Source organism: Chiloscyllium plagiosum, chromosome 6 (genome assembly GCF_004010195.1).
Source record: "Chiloscyllium plagiosum isolate BGI_BamShark_2017 chromosome 6, ASM401019v2, whole genome shotgun sequence".
Classification (NCBI taxonomy): domain Eukaryota; kingdom Metazoa; phylum Chordata; class Chondrichthyes; order Orectolobiformes; family Hemiscylliidae; genus Chiloscyllium; species Chiloscyllium plagiosum.
Genome location: NC_057715.1, coordinates 119,325,660 through 119,349,765, shown reverse-complemented (window position 1 = coordinate 119,349,765; position 24,106 = coordinate 119,325,660). Strand labels below are relative to the sequence as shown.

The following is a 24,106-nucleotide window of genomic DNA, read 5'->3' as shown; positions in this document are numbered from 1 at the left end:
GACGAACCAACCCCACCAACCTGTGGCACAGCATTTCAACTCCCCCTCCCACTCCACCGAGGATATGTAGGTCATTGGACTCATCCACCGCCAAACCACAACAACCCGGCGGTCGGAGGAGGAGCGTCTTATCTTCCGACTGGGAGCCCTCCAACCGCAGGGGATGAACTTGGACTTCACCAGTTTCTTCATCCCCCCTCCCCCCACCTTGTCTCAGCCGAGTCCCTCCCGCCCGGCACCGCCTTCCTGTCCTGCAGTCTTCTTCTTGTCCTCTCCGCCTCCATCCTACTCCGACCTATCACCCTCACCTTGACCTCTTTCCACCTATCACATTTCCAACGCCCCTCCTCCAAGTCCCTCCTCCCTACCTTTTATCTTCTCCTGCTGAACACTCTCTGCTCATTCCTGAAGAAGGGCCTGTGCCCGAAACGTCGAATCTCCTGTTCCCTGGATGCTGCCTGACCTGCTGTGCTGTTCCAGCAATAAAGTTTCAACTTTGATCTCCAGCATCTGCAGACCTCACTTTCTCCTCGAAGATTTCAACCTACTGCTAATCCTCTTACAAGGATGCCTTCCTTGAAGAAGCTCTCTGCCTCTCTCTACAAAGATCTCAGTGAGTCCCTCTCTCACTGCACACCCCAGGTCATCTCCTCTGCCAACTCCCCTCCTCCAAGTCCCTCCTCCCTACCTTTTATCTTCTCCTGCTGAACACTCTCTGCTCATTCCTGAAGAAGGGCCTGTGCCCGAAACGTCGAATCTCCTGTTCCCTGGATGCTGCCTGACCTGCTGTGCTGTTCCAGCAATAAAGTTTCGACACAGCTTAAATATAAGGGGTAGACCATTTAGGACAGAGATGAGGAGAAACGTCTTCACTCAGAGAGTGGTGGCTGTGTGGAATGCTCTGCCCCAGAAGGCAGTGGAGGCCCAGTCTCTGGATTCATTTAAGAAAGAGTTGGATAGAGCTCTCAAGGATAGTGGAATCAAGGGTTATGGAGATAAGGCAGGAACAGGATACTGATTAAGGATGATCAGCCATGATCATATTGAATGGTGGTGCAGGCTTGAAGGGCAGAATAGCCTATTCCTGCACCTATTGTCTATTGTCTAGTTACAAGCGAGATCTTACACAGATTGTTATTAGCATTAAATTTCAAAGATCCAGCAAGCTCTTCGATCAACACAACAAAGAGTATGTAGGTTAGTCTGACCTTAGAGTTGGATAAAAGGCCGGCACAACATCAAGGGTTGAAGGGCCTGTACTGTGCTGTACTGTTCTATGTTCTCATATTTTCAAACAACTGTTTTTATTGTTCTATATTGCTTACAAATCGGCTTATGAATGTACCCGACAATGGAACACATTCGCAACCTGGGAATTGCCCATATACATACATGACTTAGACTTAAGCAATCGGATCAATGGGAGGTGATGTACTTGTGTGGGAGATTAGAAATGTAGTTTCTGCAGGTGGTGGTGGTTAGATGTTGTTTTTGCAGATGGGTGAGTGGGTGTTGTGGGGGGAGGGGAAAGGGAACATTACACAAACGGTCGCGGGATTCTTGCAGCATACATAAGGCTAAGATTTTAACGAATATAGAAGTTTTTGTTTAAGAAATAGTTTTAAACTAAGAAATAACTTTAAAGTGTTGTAGCTGACCACAAAAGAAGCAGTTAGGGGCATTTCACAATAAGCTTATGTGAAGGGGTACTGGATAAAATAACAGACAGGCTGTAACAGACAAGGACTAGGACAGCAGGGTAGTCAGATAAGGAAAATTAGAGAAAAACAAGTGAGGTAACCGGCTTATGCTAGGATGAGATTAGACCAATGGGAAAAGGAAGGCGTGATTCAGCAACTTGCAAACTGAACAAAGAAAGTTTACATGCTTTGTTACACATGCATTTTTGCTTGATTGCAGAGGCGTCTAGTACTAGCAAGGCCGTAATAAATTGTTCTTGTTTCCAAGGCTTTGTCTCAGGTTGATTTGAGAGTCTTGTTTCTCACACTTGGGGCAGTACCAAAAAGACAAGGGAATACATGCTGAACAGTAGGACCTTGGGAAGGATCAGTGGGACATAGAGTGCATCGACATGGGCACCTTCAGGTATCAGAACATGTGGATCAAGTGGCTAAAGTGCATTTGATATAATGGCCTCAATTAGCTGATGCATAGAGTCTAAGAACGAGAAGATTATGCTGGAATTGTATAAACCATTGGTAAGGTGACTGCTAGGAGTTCTGAAATCCACTCACTGGCGAGGGTTCAGAGAAGATTTACCAGGATCTGGCCTGGGCTGGAGAGTTTCAGTTATGAAAAAAGATTGTTTTACTTAGAGACGAGATTGGGAGGGAACATGATTGGGATGTATAACTTTGAAAGGCATAGGTAGGGCAGACAGGAAGGAACATTTTTATTTTGTGAAGAATAATGAACAAGGGGCATAGATTTAATCTAAGTGGTAGTAGGTTTAGAGCAATGTGAGGAAATTCTTTTCTCCCCATCTGTTATGAAGATGTGGGTGTACTTTAAGAGAGTTAAAAGCAGCAGAACCACCAGTCACAGCACCAAGTGTTCTCAATAAGGCAACAATGTAACACTTGGTCGAAGAACTCGATTATCTGGTTGCCTGGAAATAACAAAAAAAAATTTGAATTTGGCCAATCAGTTTAAATTATTCCCCGAAAAAAAATACTAATTTCCAATCAAGTTTGAATCAAATATATTGACAATCTTAAAAGCCAATGACACCCTTCAGGCTCGCTGCCTGTATTCCTGATGAAGGCTTTTGCCCGAAACGTCGATTTTCCTGCTCCTTGGATGCTGCCTGAACTGCTGTGCTTTTCCAGCACCACTCTAATCTAGACTCTGGTTTCCAGCATCTGCTGTCATTGTTTTTACCAAAGCCAATGACACAATCCCATGCTCTGGGGTATAAGACTGGGGGAAAATTGAATAGTTGGGATGAGAAATGCCAAGCCCCAGTGGGTAAAAGACTGCCTGAAAAATAGCTCTCTTAAAAAGGTATCTTTCTCGATCAGTAATCTGTGCAGCAGAATCAAGATTAGAGTGGTGCTGGGAAAACATAGTAGGTCAAGCAGCATCTGAGGAGCAGGAAAAATCAATGCTTTGGGCAAAAGCCCTTCATCACAGCTTCTGCTGTGAAGCAGAATCCCTAAGAAGACAATGATACATGAAGATCCAAGAAGAAGAACCAAAAGCTGCCTGGTCTTGAGATAAGAAGTGTTGCTTTGTAAATCTTAATTGGTAGTTTTATCAGCCCAGTATTATAGAAGGGAAAGTAAAAGACAGGTTAGAGTAAGGACTTTTACATAATTGTTAGGTAATTATTCTTTGTAATACTTTAAGAAATAAAATTGTTCATTTTTACTTTAAATAGTTCTTGGTCATTCAAATTTTTAGATTACTGCACGGGATAAATCTTTTCTGTGTTGCTGGTTTTAAATTAAGCAGGACAGTTTACCCCATGTCACAACACCACCCAAAGGGGTGGTGGAAATCTGGAACTCACTATTTGTAAAGATGGTTGAAGCAGAAACCCTCACAACATTGAAGAAGAATTTAGATGTGCACTTGCAAGACAAACAAGCTATGGGCCAAGTGCTGGAAATAGAAAGAGAATTATGAGAGGCTTGTTTTGTTTTCACTAGTGAAGACTTGGTGGGCTAAAGGACCTTTTTCTACACAGTAGATCAACATAACACTAAGGCTAGGACTAAGTACACAAAGATTTTGCAGTTTAGAAGAATGACAGGTAATCACACTCAAACAGCATGCCTCTTTGGCAATGGCGCTGTTTCCTGCACTTGTAGAGTCAATAACTACGAGGCACAGTATCATACTGAGCTCCTGGCCATTTGGGACTGACAAGAGTTGATTTCTACACTCAGAGAACTATTAATCTTCGGAACTCCCAACCCCAAAGCAAGTACGCTCAAGAAAATGATCTATATATTTTTGCACCCAGAGAATCAGAGATAAAAGGAATGGGCACAAAAGTAGATTGATGAACAAAAAATGCAACATTATTTAAATAAATGGCAGAGCAGGCTCAAGCAGCTTTGCAGCAAACTCCTGCTTTATGATGTTCCAACATTCCTGTCACTCGAGTGCAAGCTTAATACATCAAAGCTGTCTCTAAATGTCAAGTCAACCTCCCACACCTTTTGTTGTGTTTCAATGACTTGGCGAGCAACAGAGATCTGAGCATTTCCTCAGTGTTTATAAACTGGAACCATTAGTTAAACAATCCAGACTAACAGGCTAAGGATAAGCTTGGGTTAATTTCTCCGCATTTATACAGAGTTTGCAGCTACACCAGCAACTTTGGTCTTACCTTTGGAGGTTTTATCTCTCCAGAACGCCAGTTTGTGTCAATTTTATGCTGCCTCATGAAGGCAGATTTCCAGGGACTGTACATGAAACCAGTACTGAGCATCCGACGCCGCCGAAGGTACAGGGGCTCCTCAATCACTGGACCGGAAAGAAACAGAACCATCGTAAATTCACTTGAAATATGTTTGATTACCTCTCAAACTCTGATCTGTTTTACTGGGGTAGCACTGCTATTCCCAGAGCTGTCACAAAAGTTAAATATTGAGAAAAATTTCAGACCCAGGTTCTCAAAAAGCACAGAACAGATTCATCATGATTCTTTACAAGTAATTAGACTCAGCTACAGGTAAATAGCTATGAATACATTGGCACAGACTGATTAAAACTCTAATTCCCTTATCAACTCCTCCTTACACACAAACAGTAATACAATGGCAGGAAAATCAACGTGGGTTGGATGGACAAAGAATAAATGGTAAGACAGTTCTGTGGATCCTGAGAGGATTCTTACACTGGTCACAATGCTGTTTGTTGGTTGCCCCTTTTCAGATGGCTTCACTGATTTGGAAGGGGTACAGGACGACTTATCGATTAAAAGTTACCACTTACAGCAACTGAAGTAGAAGTAATTTTCTCAAATAGGAACAGGAGTAGGCCATTTGACCCCTTGAGCCTGCTCTGCCATTTGTTATGATCACAGCTGATCTTTCAACTCAACAGTCTGTTCCAGCTTTTCCCTCCTATCCTATGATCCCTTTACACCAAGTGATTTATCCAACTCCTTTTTGAAATCAGACATCATTTTGGTCCTGACTATGGAAGCACATTCCACAGACTCACCATACACTGGGTGAAGATATTTAAACTTAGCTCAATTCTAATGATTTACCTGTATGTTTGGGTTGAACCTTGGTTCTGGACTCTGGTCATCAGCAATATTATTCCTGCATCTAACTTGTCTAGCCCTGTTACAATTTAATAGGTTTCTTAAGATACTCATTCTTCTGAACTCCAATTATAATCCTAACCGATTCAATCATGTACTTCAAGTGCACAATAAATATGGCTGAGTCAACACAGTTTCGTCATGAGGAGGTCATGCCTGACAAATCTGTTCATATTCTTTGAGGAGGTAATGAGCAAGTTAGGCAAAGGAGAGCCAGTGGACATGATTTATATGAATTTCCAGAAGGCCTCCGACAAGGCGCTGCACAGGAGGCTGCTAAAAAAAAAAGCTAAGAGTCCATGTTGATAGGGGCAAGGCAGTTGCATGGATAGAGTATTAGCTGACTGGTAGAACGTAGAGAGTGGGGATAAAGGGGTCTTTTTGCGATGATAATTGGTGACCACTGGAGTTCCGCAGGGGTCTGTGTTGGGACCATAGGTATTCACGGTATGCATTAATGATCTGGAGAAACTAAGAGCATTATTGCGAAGTTTGCAGATGATACAAAAGATAGATGAAGAGACAGGTAGTACTGAAGCAGGAAGGCTGCAAAAGGACTTAGACAGGCTAGGAGAGCGGGCAAAGAAGTGACAGATAGAATACAATGTGGGAAAGTGTGAGATTATGCACTTTGGTAGGAAGAACAGAGGCATAAACTATTTTCTAAATGGGAAAAGACTCCGAAATCTGAAGCACAAAGTGACTTGGGAGTACTAGTTCAGAATTTTCTTCAGGTTAACATGCAGGTTCACAGTTGGCAGTGAGGAAAGCAAATGCAATGTTAGCATTCATCTCAAGAGGGCTGGAATACAAGAGCAGAGAAGTACTGCTGAGGTTGTATAAGGCTCTGATCAGACCACATTTGGAATACTGTGAGCAGTTTCGGCCCCTCAACCTAAGGAATGAGGTACTGGCATTGGAGGGGTCCAAAAGGAGGTTTACAAGAATGATCCTGGGTATGAAGGGCATGTCATAGGAGGAGCTGTTGAGGATTCTGGCTCTGTACTCTATCGAGTTTAGAAGGATGAGGGCAGGACCTGATCGAAACTTATGGAATACTGAGGGGCTCGGATAAGAGTCGACGTGGAGATGATGTTTCCACTAACAGGGGAGACTAGAACCTGAGGGCACAGACTCAGAATGAAGGGATTACACTTCAGAACTGAGATAAAGAGGAATTTCTTCAGCCAGAGGGTATGGAGTCTGTGGAATTCAATACCCAGAGGGTATTGGAGTCTGTGGAGGCCAATTGAGTGTACTTGAGACAGAGATAGATTCGTAAGAGGATCAAATGTTACAGGGAGAAGGCAGGAGAATGATGCTGAAAAGTACATCAGCCATGATTGAATGGTGGAGCAGATTCGATGAGGATACTGGCCTAATTCTGTTTCTATATCTAAACATGAACAACATTTAAAAAGATATCTGGACAAAAAGCATGTGGGTAGGAAAGATTTAGACTCTATGACAAATTTCCCTCTCACTAAACCCAGAGCCCCCCAACATTTCTGGGACATTACCTGTGCCCTCCTTTCTGAGCACAGTGCCAAAGTATCTAGAGTCAGAGCCCGACAGCAGGGAGAGAGGCCCTTTGGGCCAAACTGGCCCATGCTAACCAAAATGTCCATCAAAGCTAACCCCATTTCATTGCACTTTCCTATGTATTTGTCCAAATGCTTTTTAAATGTTAATGTACCCTCCTCAACCACTTCTGCTGGCATCTCATTCCATATGCGTACCACCCTCTGTATAAAAACATTGCCCCTCAGGTTCCCTTTTATTCTTTCCCCTCTAACTTTTAACTGATACCCTCTTGTCCTTGATTCCCCAACCCTGGGAAAAAGACCGAGTGCATTCACCCGATCCGTGCCTCATGATCTTATACACTTGTATAAATGTTCCCCCCTCAGTCTCCTACATGCGAAAGAAAAAAGTCCTTGCTTGCCCAGTCTCTCCTTATAATTCAGATCCTTCAGTCCTGGCAACATCCTTGTAAATTTCTTCTGCACTCTTTCCAGTTTAATAACATCCTTCCTATAACAAGGTGACCAAAACTGATCACAATACTCCAGCAAGTGCGGCCTCACCAACGTCCTGTACAACTGCAACATAATTTCCCAACTTCTATATTCAATGCTTTGACTGACGCAGGCCAGTGTGCCAAAAGCCGCCTTCACTGCCTTATCTACTTGTGACTCCACTCTCAGAACTGTGCACCTGAACCCCAAGGTGCCTTTGTTCCACTACACAGAGGAGAAATGTTCATTGAGAACCTCACCCATCTTTTGCAGCTCTACACATACATGTCCACTTTGGTCCTTGAGGTCCTATTGTCTCTCTAGTTATTCTTTCTTCTTTCATTATATTAAGGAACCTCTCTGGATTCACCCTTACCTTTCCTGCCAAGTCTATCATGTGCCACCTTTTTCACCCTCCTGATTTCTTTCTTCAGTAAACTCCTATATTCCCCATATACCTCCAGGGATTCCCTTGATCCAAGCTGCTAGTAGCTGAGCCATACCTCCACCTTTTTCTGGTCAAAGCCTTAATATCTCATCATCCATATCTAGTTGGTCAGTCTTTTCTTTGTTCTCTATTATAAATTCCCCTGTTCTGACTGTAAGGATTATTTGTTTTCACCAAGCGTTTTCTCTTCACATACTTGGAAACATTTACAATCAGTATATACGTCCCCTGCAAGCTTACTCATGTATTTTTTTTTCTCTTTAATCAATTCCTTTGTCCTTCTCAGGTCTGTTGCTTTTGTCTGGTCAATGTGTATGCCTCTTCCTTGGATTGAATACCATCACTAATATTCCTTGTAAGCTTTGGTTTAGCCACTTTTTCCACTTTACTTCTATGTCAAATAGGAATTAACAATGGTTGCAGTTCACCCACATGCTCTTTGAATATTTGTCATTATCCTTCCAACAAAGTAATGTGCACCAGTTGATCATAGCCAACTCAGGCCTCATAGCATTGCAGTTTCCTCTGTTTAGATTCAGGACCCTCATTTCAGAATCAACGACCTCACTCTCCATCTCAGTGAGGAATTCTATCATATTATGGCTGCTCACCTCCAAGGGGCCTCCACATCTGGAGTGCCAATTATTCCTTTCTCGTTATGCAATACAGGATTGTCTATGGTACAAAATCTCTTGATTGTAGTTTATGGATATTAAATTCAGTCAAGTATGGGTTTAAAGTTAGTCTCCAAAATGGTGACCCTGAAATGATCACTGATCATCATAAGAATTCAGCTGGCTCACCACTGTTGCGCCATGTTCTGGCTTGTGACTCTAGATCCACAGCAACAGGACTGACTTGTCATGGACCTCTAATCACAGAATGACTAGTCTCCCTTGTTTGACTTATCCCCCTGACAATTCCTCCCTGCATGGTCCCATTCCCACATGCTTCTATCCAACCGCCTCCCTGGTCCTCAACTTATTCCCCCCCACTCCCCACCTCCCTGTGCGCCCCAATCCCACCCCTCACCCCCTGTGCACCCCACTCTCACCCCTCCCCACCTCCCTGTGCGCCCCAATCCTACCCTTCCCCACCTCCCTGTGCGTCACAATCCCACCCCTCCCAAAACACTACCACAACTCATCACCCACCTCTGTTTCATTTCAAATGTTCAATTAATCGGAAGGTTCTTAACACTCATTTACAGGCATTCCTGAATATTTACAAAAAAATAATTTGCATACATCACTTCTTAAAAGAATTTCATCATCTTGTAACCTCTAATTAACTCTTTGAATTCAGCTTTAATTTTTCCATAAAGAACAAAGGCCTGGAACAGCGTGTGTGCTTATGATGGGAGAGGAAGGACGACAATATCACCAATGTACATCCGACTGCCCACCAACTGACAGAAATCTGCTGCAAGAGGAAGACACCTCATGTCATTCCTTTGGTGTTAATTTTCCCACACAACATAATTAAAGTAGGGTTCATATACCACAATGAAAACTGATGTGCTCACATCAGGGAAGACTTAATTTTAGCTGCGATCAGTGCCAGTATCAGCAGCAGTGAGGAAATGCAATTGTCAAGTGTACAGCACTTCCTTGTCCTCCTATAGTCATCAGGAAGCCAAGCAAAGAATTAACAACATGCCAGAGATCAAAATTAATTCAAACAAGAATGAATATTGATAATGTTTCCAATGGATAATAAAATTTTAACAGCTTTTCATGTATGGAGACAAAAAGAAAAAGGACAACATAAACACACGGACACAATGACAGTAAGGGCGACTGCAAATGGAAGTGATAAACTACACAGCAAAAAAAAAGTGAGAACACTGCTGTACAATCTTGAGCCAAAAGTTTACTTCTACACTGAGAAGGTAGACCAATGTTTTTCCAAAGTCAGTCAGGCTTGGAGGAACACAACATTTTTGTTTATTCATTCACAAATGCACCATCCCTAGCTCGATCAACATTTATTGCTCATCCCTAACTGCCCTAGAGACAATGGTGGTGAGGTGCCTTCTCCAGCAACTGCAGTCAGTTGGTGTTGTTAGGAAAGGAATTCCAGGATTTTTCACCAGTGAAATTGAAGGAAATTATAATATTTCAAAATTAGGATTCTGCGTGGTGTGTGGAAAGAGCATGCAGATGGCGAGATCCCTGTACTTCTGCTACCCTCACCCTTCAGAGGGAAAGGTTGCAGATTTTGAAGGTGCTGTTGGAGAAGCCTTGATGAATTATTGCAGTGAATCTTGTAGATGGCACAATGACACCACTGATGCACAGTGGCAGCAAGGGCATGCAGGTTGAAAGTAGTGGATATGGATGAAAATCAAGTGGGCTGCTTTATTCTAAGTTCTTGAAAACCTGCAAGTATCCAGGCAAGTGGAGGGTCTTCTACGACACTCTTGGCTTCTGCCTGGTAGACAGTGGACAGACATTGGAAGACATGAGGTGAGTTGATTGCTACAGAATTCTGAGACAATGACCTACTCTTGCAGCTATATTATTTGCATAGCAGGTCCAGTTTCGGTTCTGATAAATGATAACCAGCAAGATGTGTAGCCTTGCGATAATGAAGGATTCAGCTATAGCCACAATGTAAACAGGCAATGGTTACGGAGTCATAGTCTTATAACGTGGAAACTAACCCTTCAGTCCAACCAGTCAATGCCAATCATAATCCCAAACTAAACTAACCCTACTTGCTTACGCTTGGCCAATACATCTCCAAACATTTATTTTTAAGTGTACTTATCTAAGTGTCTTTTAAACACTGTAGCCCACATTCATCAGTTCCTCGGGCAGTTCATTCCAGTCTGTGTAAAAAAAGCTACCCTTCATGTCTTTTTAAAAATATTTCTCTTTACACCTTAAAATATGGACCCTAATCTTGAAATCTCCACCTCTAGCGAAAAGACACCTGCCATTCACCTTATCCATGCCCCTCATGATTTTATAAACCTCTAAGGTCACCTATCAACCTCCTACGCTTGAGTGAAAATACTCCTAGATGATGCAGCCTCTCCTTTTTACTCAAACCCTCCATTCCAGCAACATCTTGGACATCTCCTTTGAACCCTCTCCAGCTTAATAATATCCTTCCAATAACAGTAACCAGAAACAGACAGAGTACTGTACAAACTCAATATGATGTCCCAACTGGGAGAAAGTGAGGACTGCAGATGCTGGAGATCAGAGCTGAAAATGTGTTGCTGGAAAAGTGCAGGTCAGGCAGCATCCAAGAGCAGGAGAATCGAAGTTTCGGGCATGAGTCCTTCCTGAAGGATGCTGTCTGACCTGCTGCGCTTTTCCAGCATGATGTTCCAACTCCGATAGTCAGTAGTCTGATCAATGAAGGCAAGCATGCTAAATGCCTTTTTAACCACTCTTCCATGTGTGATACAAATTTCAAAGACTTATGCACCAGAACCCCTAAGTCTCTCTGTTCTACAGCATTATGCAGGGTCCTTACATAAATTATATAAGACCTGCCCTTGTTTGTTTTACCAAAATGCATAACCTTTCATTGATCTAAATTAAACTGCATCTGCCACTCTTCAGCCCATTGAACAAATTGATCAAGACCTCTTTGATAATCTTAGATAACCTTCACTGTCCACTAAACCATCAAGTTTGGGGTATTCTGCAAACTTACTAAAACAGGTCTTCTATATTCTCATCTAAATCATTTATACAAATGACAGACAAAAATGGACGCAGCACTGATCCCTGTGGAACATCGCTGGTCACAGGCCTTTGTCCAAAAAAAAACAATCCTTGACCATCATACTGCGACTTATGATGTTTCAATTGGCAAGCTCACCCTGAATCCCATGTGACCTATCTTTATTAAATTAGTCTTCCATGCAGAACCTTGTCAAGGGCTTCACTAAAATTCAAGTAAACAATGTCTACCATTCTGCCCTCAATCTTCTTGGTGACTTCCTCAAAAAACTCATTCAAGCTTGAAAGACACAATTTCCCTCACATAAAACCATGCTCACTATCCAGAATCATCCTTGCCTCTCCAAGTGCATATAAATTGTGTTTTTCAGAATCCCCTCCAACAATGTACCAACACCAGTGATGTCAGACTCACCAGTCTATAGTTTCCAGGCTTCTCCTTACAACCTTTCTTAAATGAAGGCAAACAATTAACCACTCTGCACACCACTCGGCCCCTCATCCACAGTTATAGATGATGCAGAAATGTTTCTGCAAGGGGGCCTACAATTTCCTCCTTCACTTTCCACAATGGCCTGGGTGATACTAAATTAGGTCCAGATACATCCGCTTTCATATTTTCCAAAAGCCTCCAGCACTTCCAGATTCCCTCTGGTTGCAGATGGTCATTGACTGGCAACTGTGCAGCATACATGTTCTTTGCCATTTGTCAGCCCAAGCCTGGATATTGTGCAGGTGTTGCTGCATTTGGACACGGAACATTTCAGTATCTGAAGAATTGTGAGTGGTGCTGAGCATTCTTCGTTGATGGCTGCACATCCTCAGTTCTGACCTTATAATGGAGGGAAGGTCCATAATGCAGCAGTTGAAGATAGGTGGACCTAATTCACTACTCTGAGGAACTCCTGCAGAGATGTCCAGGAGAGATAGAATGCACAAAGCTCTAGCACAGAGGGATTTGGAAGTCCTCATACATAAATCATAAAACACGAGCAAAGCTTAGCAAGTAATAAAGAAGGTACATGGAATGATGACCGTTAGTTCAAGGGGAATGTAGCATAAAATAGCCAAGTTTGGTTAAACTATACAAGGCACAAATAAGAGCACAGTTGGAATAGGAAAGAAATATTGACACGAGGGGCAATGTCGAGAAGGTTCACTCGGTTGGTCCAGGGTATGGAGATCCTGGGTCTCATGACGGGGTGAGATGATTGGGCATGTCCTTATTTGTGTCTTATTGAAACATAAAAGATTCATAGATGACTTGGCAAATGTGGGAAAGTGGAGGACAAGAGGATATTATCTCAGAATAAGGGACCACCAATTTGAGAGAGAAATGAGGAACAATTTCATTCCTGAGGGCAATTTGTAGAACTCCTTACTGCAGAGGGCTGTGAAGGTTCGATCAGCATATTTAAGGCGGAGATACACTAATTGTTAATCATTCGGCTAATCAAAGGCTACAGGGAGAAAGCAGGAAAGTGGAATTGTGGATCAGATCAGCCAGCTCATTGAATGGAGAGTAGACGTAACTGGTTGAATGGTCTACTTCAGCTCTCATCTCTTCAAATCTACGTTGGACTCAGCTGGTTCTTTTATTTTCAAATAGAGGGGTGCAGGTGGCATGTCACATCTGCAGAAAACTGGACATGAGGGAGGAAAGCAAAGCTTGTACAGACATTAGACCATCAATGTTAAACAATTCTTTCATCTAGCTTGATACAGACCAGGTTAAATATTTCTATTGAGTTAACTTTTGAGCATAAATTGGCACAGAGCTTAACAAATCAAATATACAACTATTCTGCTAGTTCCCCTTGGTTCTCGGTTACCCCTCTTGCCACTAACTACCCAAATGCATTAAGATTCTTGCTGGATAAACATTGAATAATTCGCTACTCTGTTTACCACATTATCTGAGAAAGAAAATTATGAAAGCAGTTTCAGTGGAGACTTAAAGGCAGATTGGCAGTGAGAGAGGGTTGCACTGTCAAAAGGACATCTTTCAAATGAGAAGTCAGGCTGGCACAATGTCCTCATGTAAGATCCAATAGCATTATTCGAAGGGAAACATGCAGGTCAACTTTTAGCTCTCACAATCTTAAAAGCCCAGACGATCTAGCGATTATTTAATGAACTCTGGCAAGGCAAGAAAATACTTTCTTTCAAACACTGAGTGATAAGGATCTAGATATGCCAGGAGTGTGATAAAGGCAGATTTGATCGTGACTTTCCAGAGGAAACTGCAACAATGTCTAGAAAAGAACAATGTGCAGGGCTATGGAGATCGAATGCTGAATTGCTCCTTCAGTGTCGGTGTAGACATGATGCAATGTAACCATGTGCACACATTCTTACATTTCTTCCACTATGATTGCAGAAGTGCTTCAATGGTTGCAACATACTTTGGAGCCTCTGCAATTTGTGAAAAGTGTGACAGGAATCCATACCTTTAGCTTTCATCGTATTTCAGCCAATTTCCTGTTCCTCCTGGACAGCCAATGTTCTGCATTTGTGAGCATTACTGGTCAATCCTTCACACAGACATGTCTTAAAGCAAGAAGTCATTTAATTGTACAGCCAGTGCACAATTTCTATTTGCCTGCACTTAGATTAGTGTCAACTGAAAAGCAACAGAGCTACGAAACACAGGACAACTTCATCAGATGAAGCAAAGCCTTTTGATCAATTAGCTTAGCTGAAGAAATTAACAAGCCTTTACCCCAACATTACGTTGACATTAAATCTCTGGAAATTTACCCTCTAGCTGTCCACATGCTGTTGGAATTTCACCTAGTCAGAGATAGCAAGAAACTAATGGGAGGTCTGACTGCACACAGATATGAACACTTAGCAAATTAAAGCTGAGCTCAGTTACTATATGCTGCATTGCGACAAACATGATGGATAACTTGAGCTATTACACAATGGCTCCTATCCTTGCTGATTCTATTTTGTTGAGCCTTGGGCAATTATAATTTATATGAAAAATAAATTAATATCTTAAAGATTGAAAGAACATCCTGGTGTGCAGCCATAGTGCCAAACTATCACATCAAAAGCATCAGCAACATTCAGGCAGGACTTCCATAACTTTCCTTGGAAATAGTTTTCTCAAGGGTCTCAAATAGAGATGATCCTAATGGATCAGACAGTACAGCTTTCTTCTAATGGTTCATGCATTGCTGGCATGGTTAGTCATAGAGATGTACAGCATGGAAACAGACCCTTCGGTCCAACCCGTCCATGCCGACCAGATATCCCAACCCAATCTAGTCCCACCTGCCAGCACCTGGCAAATATCCCTCCAAACCTTTCCTATTCCTCTACCCATCCAAATGCCTCATAAAATGTTGCAATTGTACCAGCCTCCACCACTTCCTCTGGCAGCTCATTCCCTACACGTACCACCCTCTGCGTGAAAACGTTGCCCCTTAGGTCTCTTTTATATCTTTTCCCCTCTCACCCTTAACCTATGCCCTCTAATTCTGGACTCTCGAACCCCAGGGAGAAGACTTTGCCTATTTACCCTATCCATGCCCCTCATAATTTTGTAAACCTCTATAAGGTCACCCCTCAGCCTCCGACGTTCTAGGGGAACAGCCCCAGCCTGTTCAACCTCTCCCTATAGCTCAAATCCTCCAACTCTGGCAACATCCTTGTAAATCTTTTCTGAACCCATTCAAGTTTCACAACATCTTTCCGATAGGAAGACCAGAATTGCATGCAATATTCCAACGTTGGCCTAACCATACTAAACGCCTTCTTCACTATCCTATCTACCTGCGATTCCACTTTCAAGGAGCTATGAACCTGCACTCCAAGGTCTCTTTGTTCAGCAACACTCCCTAGGATCTTGCCATTAAGTGTATAAGTCCTGCTAAGATTTGCTTTCCCAAAATGCAGCACCTTGCATTTATCTGAATTAAACTCCATCTGCCACTTCTCAGCCCATTGCCCATCTGGTCCCGATCCTGTTATAAACTGAGGTAATCCTCTTCGCTGTCCACTACACCTTCAATTTTGGTGTCATCTGCAACCTTACTAACTGTACCTCTATGCTCCCATCCAAATCATTTATGTAAATGACAAAGTAGAGGGCCCAGCACCGATCCTTGTGGCACTCCACTGGTCACAGGCGTCCAGTCTGAAAAACAACCCTCCACCACCAGCCTCTGTCTTGACCTTTATTAGTCTTTATTATTCACGCCTAAATTCCCCTGAAAAAGTGATGAGACACTGCCATCTTGAATCACAGCTCTCTCTCAAAAATTTGTTCAGGGCATCTGGACATCACTGTCAAGTTGTATAGGTGTTGTCCACCCTGCATGGATAGTCATTAGGTGAGCCAGTTGTACCTCAGAATATGAGTTCCCTGATTGGACCAAATGAACAGCCTCAATCAGGGAGCCTTGGCTGGTAGATAAGAATAGGAGGGTCCGGAGAGTCCATTCACTCAGAGCATGCTCAGAGGGAGCTGAATCAGTGTCAAGGACTCTCCATATGTAAAAAAAGGTGACAGTACACTGATCTCTGAAGCTATTTCACACCCGTAATTGCCACTTGAATGGAGTGGCTTTTTTTAAAAAAAAAAATTCATTCACAGGATGTGGACATCACTGGCTGGGCCAACATTTCACGCCCATTCCAAATTACCCAGAGGGCAGTTGATAGCCCAGGGTAAGGTCTGGAGTCACATCATGGCCAGACTGCAGAAGTACTGTAATTTCCACCCCTAAAGGACATTAGAGAACCAGACATTTTGTGACAATCATGGCATCATTACAGAGTCTACCTTTTAATTTCAGATTGACTTCCAACTTTCAGTCTGAATTGAAATTCCACTGGCTGACATGGGATTTGAATCCATGCCCACAGACAAAGAGTCAGGTTCTTCAGATTACTTGGCCAGTAATACTACTACAATGCCACCATGTCCCTATGAAGTGGAGATGTCAGTGTTGAACTGGGATGGATAAAGTTAAAAATCACATAATACTAGGTTCTAGCCCAACAGGTTTATTTGGAAGTACAAATTTTCGGACCGCTGCTCCTTCATCAGGTAGCTGTGGAGCAGGATCATAAAACACAGAATTCATAGCAAATGATCAGTGTCATGCAACTGATACAATATATTGAACAAGCCTAGATTGCTGCTAAATCTTTCATCTTTTAGAACTGATTGTTGGTTCTGGTTCATTAATATGTAAATCCCAGAACTTTAAGTCACATTCTTGAGATAACTTAAGGTTTTATTTAAAAAGGGTGACATCTCAGCTTAGACAATGTATTAAAGTTGAGGTTAGAGTCTGTCTGTATCCCAATCTTGAGTTAGACTGGTTCTATTTCCAAAGTTCTATTTCATGCTCCCGCTCGTATACTGACTCTCTCAGGCACACACACACACCCCTCTCACAGGCTTCAAATTCTGTCACACACACACACACACACACACACACACATCTATGGGGTGAATTTGTATTTGCAGAATTGTAATTGCAGACACATTCTGCAGATTTTGCCAGAGCGGCGAGAAGAGAAGGAGTGGTGAAGCGAGGGTTGCCGGGAAGGGTGAGTTTTCCCGCATTAAAAGGGACCTACCTTGGGAGTCGGGCCTCCATTTGCTGAGAGGTGCGAGGGAGGAGCGAAGGACTTCTGGGAAGTCATATATTTGTGTGGTTGCGTTACCTGAAACACTACTCGGGTAGTGTCTCCCACTCATCCTCCTCCTCTAACCAAAGTTCTGTGCGCCAGATTGGTAAGGTAACAAGTTTCTTTATTTATTATTCCTTATTTTTTCAACAGTCTCTTTGGGAATTTAGAATCGTGGGAATGGAGGTGAGGGCAGTTGAATGTTTCTCCTGCAGAATGTGGGAGGTAAGGGTCACCACTAGTGTCCCTGCTGACTACATCTGTGGGAAGTGCACCGAACTCCAGCTCCTCGAAAACCACGTTAGGGAACTGGAGCTAGAGCCGGATGAACTTCGGATCATTCAGGAGGCAGAGGGGGTTATTGAGAGGAGTTACAGGGAGGTAGTCACTCCTCAGGTACAAGAAAAAGGCAGATGGGTTACAGTCAGGGGACGGAATGGGAACCGGCAGGCAGTGCAGGGATCCCCTGTGGCCATTCCCCTCAACAATAAGTATAACATTTTGGATACTGTTGGGGGGGGATGACTTACCAGGGGAAAGCAGTGGGGCACAGGTCTCTGGCAAAGAGTCTATCCTTGCTACTCAGAAGGGAAGGGGGAAGAGGAGCAGAGCAGTAGTCACTGGGGACTCTATAGTTAGGGGGACAAACAGGAGGTTCTGTGGGGACAAGAGAGACTCATGGTTGGTGTATTATCTCCCAGGTGCCAGGGTTCGTGATGTCTCTGATTGTGTTTTTGGGATCCTTAAGGGGGAGGGGGAGCAGCTCCAAGTCGTGGTCCACATGGGCACCAATGACATAGGTAGGAAGAGAGATGGGGATTTAAGGCAGAAATTCAGGGAGCTCGGATGGAAGCTTAGAGCTACGACGAAAAGCGTTGTTGGCTCTGGTTTGTTGCCCATGCCACGTGCGAGTGAGGCGAGGAATAGGGAGAGAGAGGAGTTGAACACGTGGCTGCAGGGATGGTGCAGGAGGGAGGGTTTTGGATGCTTGGATAATTGGGGCTCTTTCTGGGGACCTCTACAAGCAGGATGGTCTTAATCTGAACCAGAGGGGTACCAATATCCTGGGGGGTGGGGGGGAGAATTCGCTAAGGGTATTGGGGTGGGTTTAAATTAATCCAGCAGGGGGATGGGACCCGAAATTGTAGTTCGAGTATAGAAAAGGTTGAGAGTAGGGAGGTCCAAAAATCAAGTTTCAGGGATGCAAGATGGCACCGGCAAGCAAGAAGTTGGTTTGAAGTGTGTCTACTTCATCGCCAGGAACATCCGGAATAAAGTGTCTGAACTTTCAGCATGGGTTGGTACCTGGGACTTCGATGTTGTGACCATTTCGGAGACATGGATAGAGCAGGGACAGGAATGGTTGTTGCAGGTTCCAGGATTTAGATGTTTCAGTAAGAACAGAGAAGATGGTAAAAGAGGGGGAGGTGTGGCATTGTTGGTCAAGGACAGTATTGCAGTTGCAGAAAGGATGTTAGGGGACTCGTCAACTGAGGTAGTATGGGCTGAGGTTAGATACAAGAGAGGTCACCCTGTTGGGAGTTTTCTATAGGCCTCCGAATAGTTCCAGAGATGTAGAGGAAAGGATAGCAAAGATGATTCACGACTGGAGTGAGAGAGACAGGGTAGTTGTTATGGGGGACTTCAACTTTCCAAATATTGACTGGGAACACGATAATACGAGTACTATAGATAGTTCAGTTTTTGTCCAGTGTGTGCAGGAGGGCTTCCTGACACAGTATGTAGACAGGCCAACAAGGGATGAAGCCACATTAGATTTGGTACTGGGTAATGAGCCCGACCAGGTGTTAGACTTGCAAGTAGGTGAACACTTTGGTGATAGCGATCACAATTCTGTTATGTTTACTTTAGTGATAGAAAGGGATAGATGTATACCACTGGGCAAGCATTACAGCTGGGGGAAAGGCAATTACGATGCAATTGGACAAGATTTACGAAGCATAGGATGGGGAAGGAAACTGCAGGGGATGGGCACATTAGAAATGTGGAGCATATTCAAGGAAAAGCTCCTGAGTGTCCTAGATAAGCATGTTCCTGTCAGGCAGAGAGGAAGCTGTAGAGCACGGGAGCCGTGGTTTACGAAGGAAGTAGACACTCTGGTCAACAGGAAGGCGGCGGCTTATGTTAAGATGAGATGTGAAGGCTCAGTTAGGGCACTTGAGGATTACAAGGTCGCCAGGAAAGACCTAAAGAGAGAGCTCAGAAGAGCCAGAAGGAGACATGAGACGTTGTTTGCGGATAGGATCAGGGTGAACCCTGAGGCTTTCTATAGGTATTTAAGGAATAAAAGAATGACGAGAGTAAGATTAGGCCCAATCAAGGATAGTAGTGGGAAGTTGTGTGTGGAGTCAGAGGAGATAGGGGATGCACTAAATGAATATTTTTCAACAGTATTCACTCTAGAAAATGACAATGTCGTCGAGGAGAATACTGAGGTACAGGCTACTAGACTAGGTGGGATTGAGGTTGACAAGGAAGAGGTATTAGAAATCCTGCAGAGTGTGAAAATAGATAAGTCCCCTGGGCCGGATGGGATTTATCCTAGGATCCTCTGGGAAGCCCGGGAGGAGATTGTCGAGCCTTTGGCATTGATCTTTATATCGACATTGTCTACAGGAATAGTGCCAGAAAACTGGAGGATAGCCAATGTGGTTCCCCTGTTCAAGAAGGGGAGTAGAGACAACCCTGGTAATTATAGACCAGTGAGCCTTACTTCAGTTGTTGGTAAAGTGTTGGAAAAGGTTGTAAGAGATGAGATTTATAATCATCTAGAAAATAATAATTTGATTAGGGATAGTCAGCACTGTTTTGTGAAGGGTAGGCCGTGCCTCACAAACCTTATTGAGTTCTTTGAGAAGGTGACCAAACAGGTAGATGAGAGTAAACCGGCTGATGTGGTGTATTTGGATTTCAGCAAAGCATGTGATAAGGTTCCCCACAGTAGGCTATTGTACAAAATGTGGAGGAATGGGATTGTGGGAGATATAGCAGTTTGGATCAGTAATTGGTTTGCTGAAAGACGACAGAGGGTGGTGTTGATGGGAAAATGTTCATCCTGGAGTCCAGTTACCAGTGGTGTACTGCAAGGGTTGGTGTTGGGTCCACTGCTGTTCGTCATTTTAACAAACGACCTGGATGAGGGCGTAGAAGGGTGGGTTAGTAAATTTGCAGACGACAATAAGGTCGGTGGAGCTGTGGATAGTGACGAAGGATGTTGTAGGTTAGAGAGAGACATAGATAAGCTGCAGAGCTGGGCTGAGAGGTGGCAAATGGAGTTTAATGTGGACAAGTGTGAGGTGATTCACTTTGGTCGGAGTAACCGGAATAAAACTCTGGTGCAGCCGCACTTGGAGTATTGTGTACAGTTCTGGTCACCGCATTATAAGAAGGACGTGGAAGATTTGGAAAGGGTGCAGAGGAGATTTACTAGGATGTTGCCTGGTATGGAGGGAAGGTCTAACGAGGACAGGCTGAGGGACTTGAGGCTGATTTCGTTAGAGAGAAGAAGATTGAGAGGTGACTTAATAGAGACATACAAGATAATCAGAGGGTTAGATAGGGTGGACAGGGAGAGCCTTTTTCCAAGTATGGTGACGGCGAGCACAAGGGGACATAGCTTTAAATTTGAGGGGTGATAGAAAAAGGACAGATGTCAGAGGTAGTTTCTTTACTCAGAGAGTAGTAAGGGTATGGAATGCTTTACCTGCAACTGTCGTAGATTTGCCAACTTTAAGTGCATTTAAGTCGTCATTGGACAAACATATGGACGCCCATGGAATAGTGTAGGTTGGATGGGCTTCGGATTGGTATGACTGGTCGGCGCAACATCGAGGGCCGAAGGGCCTGTACTGCGCTGTAAGGTTCTATGTTCTATATTTGATTTTGTTCAAAAAGCACACAATCTGAAGGCAGTCAATCCATGTAACATTTTATAAATTTCTTCTTTGGAATTTGAACCATTCTGACTCAAGATCGGGATACAGGCAGACTCTAACCTCACATCTTTAATGTATTGTCTGAGCTGAGATTTTATTTCTTTTTAAATTATCTTGAGAATGTGACTCAAAAATAGTTCTGGTATTTACATAGGATTGAACACAAACCTGCAACCCATTATAAAAGTTGAAGGACTTAACAGCAATCTCGGCTTGTTCAGTATACCATATCGGTTGTGTGACACTGATCGTTTGCTATAAATTCTGTGCAATATGATTGTGCTCCACAGCTACCTGAAGAAGGAGCAGCGCTCTGAAAGCTAGTACTTCCAAATCAACCTGTTGGACTATAACATGGTGTTGTGTGATTTTTTATCTATGTCCCCAGGTCTTGGTTCTGCAACAGAGGTACTATTGATATGGTATATGCTTTGTGGATGCATCTGATGGACATGCAAGTTCCAGGCTTTTAATCCTGAAATGAATGAATGAATGAATGAATAGCAATATAACTCAATCATCATGATATGAGCTTTAGAAAGGAATTACAAGCATCATTTCCCCATATATCATCTAGTCTCACTCTTCTTGGTGGTAGCCCCTGCTAAACCAGTGACCGACTGAACAGAATGGTGTAATGGTATTTGCTCCTGATCTCATGGCTCCTGCTGGAGCAGTTTTTTCTTTAATGGGACATGGAGGAAGAGGAAAAGGTTGAATTGAGCTTTTCCACTCACATGAGTAAGCCTTCGATTGTTTTCCAAGTCTGATCTACTGGTACATCTACCATAGATGCAACCCAACTAAAATATGCTGAGAATACTGAGACATGAAGAATGGACATTTGGAAGAGATTTGAGAAAGAATTGGAGCAGAAGGAAGGGTTGAGCAAAGCAACCGTACCTAAACAAGAGTACTTGTGGTACTGAACCACAGTCCTCACGCATAACATTTCCTAGGAGTTGAATTAGCTGCACTTGAACAGACAGCCACTGAGTGAAGGTCTATCACTGCCAAGGAGAAAACAGACAGACAGTCACCGATTATCACAAGTAAAATCACATTCTGACAGACAAGGGAAAAGTGGCCTGTGTAACTAAGAATGAAATCACTTCAATGTTGAGAGGCTATAATGAGGGGGATAGTGGTAGGAGGTACACAATGGAGAGATTTAGATTAGATTAGATTCCCTACACAGTGTGGAAACAGGCCCTTCGACCAACAAGTCCACACTGACCCTCCGAACAATAACCCACCCAGCGCATTTCCCTCTGACCAATGCACCTAACACTATGGGTAATTTAGCATGGCCAATTCACCTAATCTGCACATACAGTCATAGAGATGTACAGCATGGAAACAGACCCTTTGGTCCAACCCATCCATGCCGACTAGATATCCCAAAACAATCCAGTCCCACCTGCCAGCACCCAGCCCATATCCCTCCAAACCCTTCCTATTCATATACCGATCCAAATGCCTTTTCAATGTTGCAATTGTACTAGCCTCCACCACTTCCTCTGGCAGGTCATTCTATACACATGCCACCCTCTGTGTGAAAAGGGTGCCCCTTACATCTCTTTTATATCTTTCCACTTTCACCCTAAACTTATTTTAGAGTGGTAGATGTGATCTATATGGAGCTGAAAATGTGTTGCTGGAAAAGCGCAGCAGGTCAGGCAGCATTCTAAGGAACAGGAGAATTGACGTTTCGGGCATAAGCCCTTCATATGCCCGAAACTTCGATTCTCCTGTTCCTTGAATGCTGCCTGACCTGCTGCACTTTTCCAGCAACACATTTTCAGCTCTGATCTCCAGCATCTGCAGTCCTCACTTTCTCCTCGTGATCTATATGGACTTCAGTAAGGCGTTCGACAAGGTTCCCCATAGGAGACTGATTAGCAAGGTGAGATCTCACGGAATACAGGGAGGACTAGCCATTTGGATACAGAACTGGCTCAAAGGCAGAAGACAAGAGAGTTGTGGCGGAGGGTTGGTTTACAGACAGGAGGCCTGTGACCAGTGGAGTGCCACAAGGATCGGTGTTGGGTCCTTCACTTTTTGTCATTTATATAAATGATTTGGATGTGAGCATAAGAGGTATAGTTAGTAAGGTTGCAGATGACACCAAAATTGGAGGTGTAGTGGACAGCGAAGAAGGTCATCTCGGATTACAACAGGATCTTGATCAAATGGGCCAATGGGCAGAGAAGTGGCAGATGGAGTTTAATTCAGATAAATGCGAGGTGCTGCATTTTGGGAAAGCAAATCTTAGCAGGACGTATACACTTAATGGTAAGGTCCGAAGGAGTGTTGCTGAACAAAAAGACCTTGGAGTGCAGGTTCATAGCTCCTTGAAAGTGGAGCCGCAGGTAGATAAGGTAGTGAAGGCGGAGTTTGGTATGCTTTCCTTTATTGGTCAGAGTATTGAGTACAGAAGTTGGGAGGACATGTTGCGGATGTACAGGATACTGGTTAGGCCACTGTTGTAATATTGCGTGCATATCTGGTCTCCTTCCTGTTGGAAAGATGTTGTGAAACTTGAAAGAGTTGGAGGATTTGAGCTATAGGGAGAGGCTGAACAGGTTGGGGCTGTTTTCCCTGAAGTGACGGGGGCTGAGGAGTGACCTTATAGAGGTTTACAAAATTATGAGGGGCATGGTATAGGATAAATAGACAAAGTCTTTTCCCTGGGGTCAGGGAGTCCAGAACTAGATGGCATAGGTTTAGGGTGAGAGGGGAAAGATATAAAAGGGATCTAAGGGGCAATGTTTTCATGCAGAGGGTGGTACATGTATGGAATGAGCTGCCAGAGGAAGTGTTGGAGGCTGGTACAATTGCAACATTTAAAAGGCATTTGAATGAGTATATGATTATGAAAGGGTTTAGAGGGATATGGGCTGGGTGCTGGCTGGTGGGGCTAGATTGGGTTGGGATATCTGGCTGGCATGGATGGATTGGACCAAAGGGTCTGCTTCCATGCTACATACATCTCTAATGACTATAACTGTGGGAGGTAACCAGAGCAC

The 24,106-nt window shown here is 43.5% G+C and overlaps 1 protein-coding gene across 3 annotated transcripts in view; it reads right to left on the bottom strand.

The window, feature by feature from the left end:
• LOC122550994 (F-box/WD repeat-containing protein 7-like) overlaps nucleotides 1-24,106 on the bottom strand; it is a 218,942-nt gene that overhangs the window by 37,747 nt on the left and 157,089 nt on the right. For all 3 annotated transcript variants that reach the window (XM_043692588.1, XM_043692589.1, XM_043692590.1), the window contains one exon: nucleotides 4,358-4,494. In XM_043692588.1, coding sequence (XP_043548523.1) covers nucleotides 4,358-4,494 — 137 coding nt within the window. The remainder of the gene's footprint in view (nucleotides 1-4,357; nucleotides 4,495-24,106) is intronic.